Raw genomic sequence first — 7825 nt, 5'->3', positions numbered from 1 at the left:
TTCCGCAGGAGAAAGACCAGGCTTTCTACCCCTGTACAATGTTATAGGCTCGGAAACCCACTGGGGCAGTTCCACCCTGTCCCACAGGGTCGCTCGGATTCGGAATCCACTCAGTGGCAGTGAGTGTGAATGACCTGTCTTGCACAGCGCGGCTTCAAGGGCACTTCCCCCTGAGAAGTCTTTATAACTTTCTGCAATCAGGAAAGCTCCCCCACGCCCCCAGGACTCCAGCTGTCCTACAAGGTCCGCCAGGTCTGGGCAGAAGGACCGTCCTAGTACCACTCCGCAGACAGACATCATCCCATATCTCCTGCCTCTGGGACCCGCTGCTGCACCCAGTTTACAAACGAGGGGGCTAGTAGGTCCCCGCCGAAGTAAGCTGACCCGAGGGCGGCCGCTAGCCGCCTTCCCGACCACGTGGAGGGACCCTCCCCACCCGCCCCCCGATAGGAGAAAAGATGGTCAAAAGCGGCTTACATGTCCTCTAGTGTGGGCTTCGGGCTGAAGCTGAAGGGGCCGGCAGAGACAGCATCTTCTCCCCGCTCCCCGCCACGCGCGCCCCCTCCGGTGTCCGACATGCCGCCCACCCGGCTGCAGCCCCGAGTACACAGTAGAATCACGCGCCCAGCGCCTAGCGCACCGAGACCTTGACCAATCACCGGCGTCCTCGGCGGCCCCTCCTCCAAGGGGCGGGGCCTAGGGAAAGACCAATGGCTGACGGGATGTTCGCTACATCCCGCCCCTCACCCGGATGGACCAATCGGAAGGAGCTTTGTGGAGGCGCTGCTAGGTGCCGGCGCTCGCCGTTTTCCGTCTGCGCCGAGCATCTTAAAGTTGTAGGTGCCGCGGGAAGAGACAAAGAGCAAGGGCCGAAGAGGCGGAAAGCGCAGGCGCACGGCTTCCCCTTCGTGCACCAGGTGGCGCCAAAGCGAAGCGGGTGGAGCGTGGTGTGCAGAACCTAGAAATGAATGTAAGGACACCCGAAACGAAGAGCAGTTAGGTTTCTCTCGGTTTGGGGACGCCCTGGACCTGCCACAATGTGGATCAGCTTGAAGGGAAGGAGCGAGTCTCCCTTCAGCTCCGACCCCAGAGGCGTCCTGTGTTTGGAAGGAGTTACCTGGTGTAAAAGGAAATCAGTGGGCCCTCCTGGCTGCCCACGAGGAAAGGGGACACAGGTGGCCTGCTGTAACCTGCCCCCTGGCTCCCTCTCCAGCTTCTTCAATCACTCACTGACAGCACACCCCACGTAGCAAGCAAAACTTGCGAATGCTTGCCATACACCTACGCCTAGCTCAGATATTTATATTCGAGAACTTGTAAGGTGGAGAATCGTGGAATTCTTATTTCAAATCTGAGAACGACGGGGTTATTTACAACAGGAAGAGCAGAAATAAAACCCAACGAAAGGTTTAGTGAGGCAAACATTCTGTTTGCCTTCTAAGGGTCACCATCTGCCCCTCTCCAGGAATTTAAAAGAGGCCTGGAGTCCAGTGAACTAGGAGCCGTGGTGGGCATGGTGGTCACACCTGGGCTGCGGCCTCAAGGTCAGCAGATTGAAACCACCAGCCACCCTGTGAGAGAAGGAAAGGGCTTCCTTTAAAGAAGTACAGTCTCGGAAACTCACAGGAGTAGTTCGACCCTGTCCGGTAGGGTCACCGAGTTGGCGGGGAGGTGTTTGTTTTGTGTTTCCTTTGGTAGAAGTGAAAGAATATGTAAGTGGAGGAAAGGGTAGAGAGTCACATTTTAGAAATGCAAGAACCCAAAGGCATGGGGCTGCCACTGTTGGGTATGTCCCTGGGAAACAAGTATATATATAGAAGTAGATGCATACAAGAATTTATAATGGGCTGGACTCTGCGGCGGATTTACCTCAGCTCCGACAATCGCCACTCTCGCAGAACACCAAGGCTCACCTGCGGAGATCCAGCCAGTTCGTAGCCACACCTAGGCCCTATTCTGGCGGAAACAGATGTCCACCCTTCTGCAGTACCGGTTTCAGACCTTCCTGGAATGCGCTCTGGAAGACTGCTCCTGGTTCTATCCTTCGGACAACACCTATGAGGCCTTCTGGGAGTGGATCGGAGACCTCTGGCTACAGGGTACCTTCATGATGTTTTCTTCTGAAGAAATCGAATTTTTCTCATTCCTATTACTCCGTTGCCTTGCCACACCGCCTCTGATGCTACTAGAAATCCCATCGTGTTAGCCGATCCAATGAGTTTCTGTTCCGATGTAATCTCTGGAGGCCCCTTTACTCCACTGTGTGTCTCATCGTGGGCCTGCCGCTCCTAGGGCCTTTCAGTTAAATATATATGTATATTTCTGTGTGTCGGACCGTGCTTGTTTCCGTGTTCTTGAAATTTTTTTTTTTTTTGCAGGGACGTATACATGTCTTCGTCAGTCAAAGCCACATGGCTGATTCCAACTCATCAAGCGCCTGCCGGACCCTGACAGTTTTAGGTTTTCGTTGTCCATGTCCAGCTGGAGGTAACTGCAGAAGAAAAGAGATCCTGGGCCATCTTCCCTATAATTAAAAAGCAGGGATCTAGGGTCTGGCAGCAGCGTGACTGAAGGCGGTAACAGACATGTCTTCTGTTTACAAAGCTTACTCTGTCCATCTTCCTACCCAGTTAAGTCGCATCAGCCCGCCGACACTGGCGCCTGGCCCATTGGCGTTTCCTCTCTTCTTTCCTATAGTGGACCGGTGCTTGTGGCCTCTCTACCTTTTGAATGAGCTAATCCTCTGGTTTTAGACAAAGGGCCAGCTCTCAGCTTTCTTCCTGTGGCTATCCTGCACTCCTTCCGTCTCATTTCCTTTCATTTCCTGTTCCCTACAAACCTCACCTCCCTCAATAAATCTATCCATTTAAAAGAAAAACGTTTATAATGAGGAAAGCTTGAAAAGAAATGACATCGAGGGAAGAATGGGTACCTTGAGCCTTATTTATACAACTTAGCAGTTAAAATTGAATGCATACAAAAGCAATAAGTTTGAACTGCAAGAGAAGGGAATTTATTATAAGAAAGAAAGAGTGTCCCTGAGATATGGCTGGGCCTCAGGAGTAAACAGAAGCGAGTAGCTGTTTTAGGCATTTTTAATATACTTTCATTATAATAGTAAGTAGGTATTGCTCTTGGATTTTTTCCAAACAAAAATTGCTTTAAATGCATGTCTCTACAATCAGTGGGTGAGTGCAGACAAGTTCTCTCAGTAATGTACTTGTCAGTATCGTTCGATTACCTTGAAAAGAAAAATAGAAAAAGTCCAGTCACGTCAGTCAGTGGCTTCTGAGTGGACCTGCTGGGCTGATCAAGGCAGAGAGTTGAGCTCGGAAGGTCCTGGCGACTGGAGCGGTGGATTTTCTTGATCAACACAGGATGTTCACCTGCGCTTGTTATGGAGACGTTTTAGAAAACAGACACCTGCAAATTGCATTGGGGAGAAAAAGCCCAGAAAGCCGGGCTGAGTACTCTTACTTTTTCTATCACGACAGTGCTCCTGCTCCTTCTTTGAAAGCTTTCCTTTCATTACCCGGGTAAATCTTATCCCACCCGTGCTGCAGGATTCTTTATCTTCCTCACACATCAGAATCGCAGTCTCTCCAGGAAGCTAACACTGCTGCTGTTCTGCTGCGTTAATTGACAGCACAGAATTCTTCCCGAAAGGGTTAGACTCACTGCCATCAAGTCAATTCTGACTCACAGCCGCCTACCAGATAGGACGGGGCAGGGCTGCCCCTGGGGTTTCACCTTCAGGAGTAGAAAGCCTTGTCTTTTCCCCAAGGAGTGGTTGCTGGTTTCAAACTGCTGACCTTGCGGTTAGCAGCCTAATGCATAACCCACTACCCTGCCTGAGTTCCTCACAGCAGGCCTAGGGATATGGAAAGCCTGCCTTCGGAAGTATATTGACCTAGATGAAGGATGGAAACAATAACTTCACATTTTGATATTTGTTTAATAAAAGTGTCTGTGATTTTGTAGCAATACATATCTTTTTACTTACTCTCATTATTATCATCATTCCCATGTAATAGCTAAGGAAATGAGAGGTGGGAACTGATTCAAGATCAGTATCTACTCCTCAAACTATCTCCTGAAACAATTATTAAACTAAAGGACCAAACCAAAATCCGAACTCTCTGCCATCGAGTCAGTTCCAACTCAGAGTGACCCTGGAGGGCAGAAGAGAAGTGCCCCCCTGGGTTTCTGAGACTGTAACTCTTCACGGAAGTAGAAGCCTCATCTCTCTCCTGAGGAGCAGCTGGTGGTTTCGAACTCCTGACCTTGTGGTTAGCCATCCAGTGCACCCACCAGGGCTCCTAACTGAACGATAGTTTAGCCCAATCAAGAAAGGATCTTTGCCTCAAGCACAGTGTTTATAAAGACTACAGGAGTGTTAGCTGACAGCAGTTCATGTAAATCACAGATGAGAACTTTAAGGGACAGCTCAAACCCCCCCCCCCCCCACAAACTCCTTGCCATTGAGTGAATTCCAACTCACAGGGACCCTATAGGAAAGGGTAAAACTGTGCTGTTGGGTTTCTGAGATTATAACTCTATGGGAATAGAAAGCCTCATCTTTCTCCTGTGGAGCAGCTGGTGGGTTCAAACTGCTGACCTTTGGGTTAACACTCCCAGGAGGGCTCCTTCAGGGACCAAGAGGTACCTAAATTAGTGGTGATGAAGCCGAATGGGTAGAGCTAGGATGGTGGCACCGTGTGAAACATGTCGTCTGTTGGGAGCCGGTGGCCATTAAGGCCTTAGCCTCAGCCACAGAGCCAAACTTGGCTGCTTCCTGGTTGTTAAGTGTCGTCTTTCATTTGCTAAACCTGTGGGGGACTGGCCCTGCCTAAATTCCTGCCCAACCCTACCTCCACGTTCCTAGTTACGTGCTCTGTAGCACTGGCGGTTGTAAGAGTTGACCTTTTCACCCATTGGTTAATAATGCCGAGCGCTCATTGGACTACGATGGACTTTGCATTATGCCTGATGAACCTTAATCTGCATGCAGGATGTTTTTGAGAACTAGCGTGCCTTTTTACCTGCAGCTGATTGGTTAACATTCTTATGCTTCATTATAATGTACATGTTGGATTGGATGTTGTGTAGCACACCTTATTAAAATATGCACCTCCCAGTTCCCCTTTATATGCCCCAGCTTTGCCCAAATAAATGGAGTTTGATCAGCGTTTTGTCTTGCTCCACGTCTCCGTGTCTTTCTCCCACCCAGGTCCGCCTTTCCCTGCAGGGCCCTGCTCGTGTGTCCCGCAGGCCGGGATGCTACAGTCGTCAATGCACTGAGCTGCTCATGTAGAACGTGTGAGTGGATGTGTGTCTGGTTCTGTTCGGTGCCACCAAAAATGGAATAGTAAGTGACAACAACGACGATCGGTATCTAGTTTGTTTTCTTCCTTCTTGGGCTTTCCCCCACCGAAAGGCCAGTGGTTAGTACCTCCAGACTGACCCTCTTCCACCTGCTCATTTCCCCAGCAGCCACGAAAAAACCTAGGCAAGGTGACGCTGACATCAGCGTTTGTGTTACTAACCACACTTCACTGTGTGGCCTCTGATAATGGTACATCGAGGCAGAACATAATGCTGCGGCATTGTATACACCGTGGACCGTGCTCGAGGACAGCTTTAGATGGCAGGGCCCAGGGATGATAAGGTGGGTTCTGTTGGATCCCGACTTCACGGTTTTGTTCTGGGCCCCACCCCTTCCTTCCTTGACGGTTTGTGCTAAGGTGACCCAGATTTTAACATTGGTAAAGCGGGACACCAATGGGACACCATTGATAAAACTCATATCCTGGCAAAATAGCCACATGGCAGCTGAAAACCATATACCTGAGCTTGTTGTGCATTCTTTCCAAAAATCGGGACTTTTTAACAACGCCGTGGGACGCAGGACAAATTGTTAAAAATCGGGACGTCTGGTCACCTTATGCAAATCATGGTGGTCTCCTTGCCCAGCCGTTCATTTATGGGCGAGCACTGACCTGGTTCTTGGCAGTGGCAAAAAGGAAGTCTGTTGGAAGTTCCTTTAAACAAAAACGCATGGGCTGCTTGCACCTCTGGGTGTTGATATGGGCGTATGGGCTTGTGAGCAGAGCTCGCCACAGGTGCAGACTGGCAGATCAACCGGGACCTGGATCGTTTGATGACCTTGTTGAGCGCTTCCTTGACCGGTCCAGAAAAATGTCTTCACTAGGGATTCTGGTTAGAACTTTAAGCTGAGGGAAAATCACGGTGAAGAGCGTTCTGCATGGAGAAACCAACCGATAGATGGCAGGTCCTAAAGACAAAAAGGACTCCAGAGTGGGAAGGGAGGATGATTGGGCATGGAGATTGGGGTCGGAGAAGTAATCAGGGCCAGATTAGGCAGGGCCTTGTCCGCTGTGAACTGAATTCTAATGATCACAAAGTATCATGAAAAGCCACTGTGTTGACGAGACTTTGGGGGAGAGTACGAGCAAGCAAGGGACCCTTGCAGGAAGCGGTTGCCATTGTCCTTGCAAGAGATGGTGATCATGGAATCCTACTCAGCCTGGAAGACAAAGGACGCGGTGGCATGCGCTACACTATGGGTGGAGCTTGTAAACCTGACTCCTGGAAGACAAAGGACGCGGTGGCATGCGCTACACTATGGGTGGAGCTTGTAAACCTGACTCTGAGTGAAGGGCGCCCATCACAAAGGGCAAAGACGGTATGACCTCACACATGAAAAGACTCAGGTTCCACATCTAGGACCTCTGCTTTAGGAGCGCTCTGCAGGGGCGGAGAGATTCAGGGAAGGAGGGGCTACTGCGTAGGGAGGACTGCGTTGTGGTTCCCTTGATTAAAGATAGGGTTGTCCAGCTGACCAATGTCATTTCTGTCCATATGCTGTACACCCGTCAAAAGTTGAACTGGCAAAGGCTGTGTTAGAGTAAACCAGCCTCTAACAATATCATGGATCCGTAGGTGCCATTAGACGGCCATACTCTAGATAGATGAGCGTCAAGTCATTGAGAATAGGAGAGGTAGGAGGGAAGATAACGGAGTCAGACACATTTTATGGTAGCAAGCTTCCCTCTGCCCCTCTTGGTGGTCCACGTGGAGGTGGGGGAAGAGAGGAGGTCGGGGCTCATATATTTCTAACCAAGGTTTATATATTCTTAAGGGTGTGCTCGCCCCCTGGTTACAGGTAGCCACATACGTATCAGGAAGTGGTTGTGCCATAGGCAATACAAGCAATGGGAAGGAGATGGTCTTGGGGTATGCACACTATAGAAAGGGGAGGGACTAGGGGTACACATGTGACATGATGGGCGGACCCTAGATTCAAGATGGCAGCCTAACCTTGGTTATCCTTGAGCTCTCCTTCAGGAAGGCAACACCGGAGTGAGCCCTGTGGCATTAAATTAAAAGTGGGGCGGAGGGAGGGGGTGGGGTGCCAGCCCACCCGATGCTAGAACTCACTGGTTCAGTAATATTACTTCTGGGTTCCGTGATGCACAATTGTACGGTTGAGATATATAAGTATTATATTAGAGTCATTGAGAGCATGAGAGATATTACAATAATGCAGTCAGACACATTACATGGTAGCATTGCTCACCTCAGCCCAGCTTGGTGGTCCACGTGGAGAGAGGGGAAAGGGAAGGAGGACAAGGGAACAAGGGAGAGGGGGAAGAGAGGGGAGCCAGAGAGGGTCAGAGAGGTCCGACAAGTCAGAGAGCTCTATATCACTGACTCACGCCTGTATATACCTTTTGGGGGCAAGCCAGCCCACTGATTACAGGTAGAGACATACGTCACAGGAAGGGGTTGCACTGTAGGTTAC

General features: G+C 50.2%; 2 protein-coding genes across 2 annotated transcripts in view; one reads left to right on the top strand and one right to left on the bottom strand.

Annotated features, from left to right (window-relative positions):
- The window catches only part of DCTPP1 (dCTP pyrophosphatase 1), a 2657-nt gene extending 2064 nt beyond the window's left edge, over window positions 1-593 (bottom strand). The window contains exon 1 of the mRNA XM_004705661.2: window positions 478-593. Coding sequence (XP_004705718.1) covers window positions 478-578 — 101 coding nt within the window. The 5' untranslated portion in view covers window positions 579-593. The remainder of the gene's footprint in view (window positions 1-477) is intronic.
- ZNF771 (zinc finger protein 771) overlaps window positions 1-2917 on the top strand; it is an 18007-nt gene extending 15090 nt beyond the window's left edge. The window contains exon 2 of the mRNA XM_045285878.1: window positions 2379-2917. Coding sequence (XP_045141813.1) covers window positions 2379-2534 — 156 coding nt within the window. The 3' untranslated portion in view covers window positions 2535-2917. The remainder of the gene's footprint in view (window positions 1-2378) is intronic.
- The last annotated feature ends 4908 nt before the right edge of the window (window positions 2918-7825 follow it).

The sequence above is a fragment of the Echinops telfairi genome, unplaced genomic scaffold, assembly GCF_000313985.2.
Source record: "Echinops telfairi isolate 266 unplaced genomic scaffold, ASM31398v2 ScPeMD7_5;HRSCAF=22, whole genome shotgun sequence".
NCBI lineage: Eukaryota > Metazoa > Chordata > Mammalia > Afrosoricida > Tenrecidae > Echinops > Echinops telfairi.
Note: the sequence above shows the minus strand (reverse complement) of the source record. Positions and strands in the feature narration are given on the sequence as shown.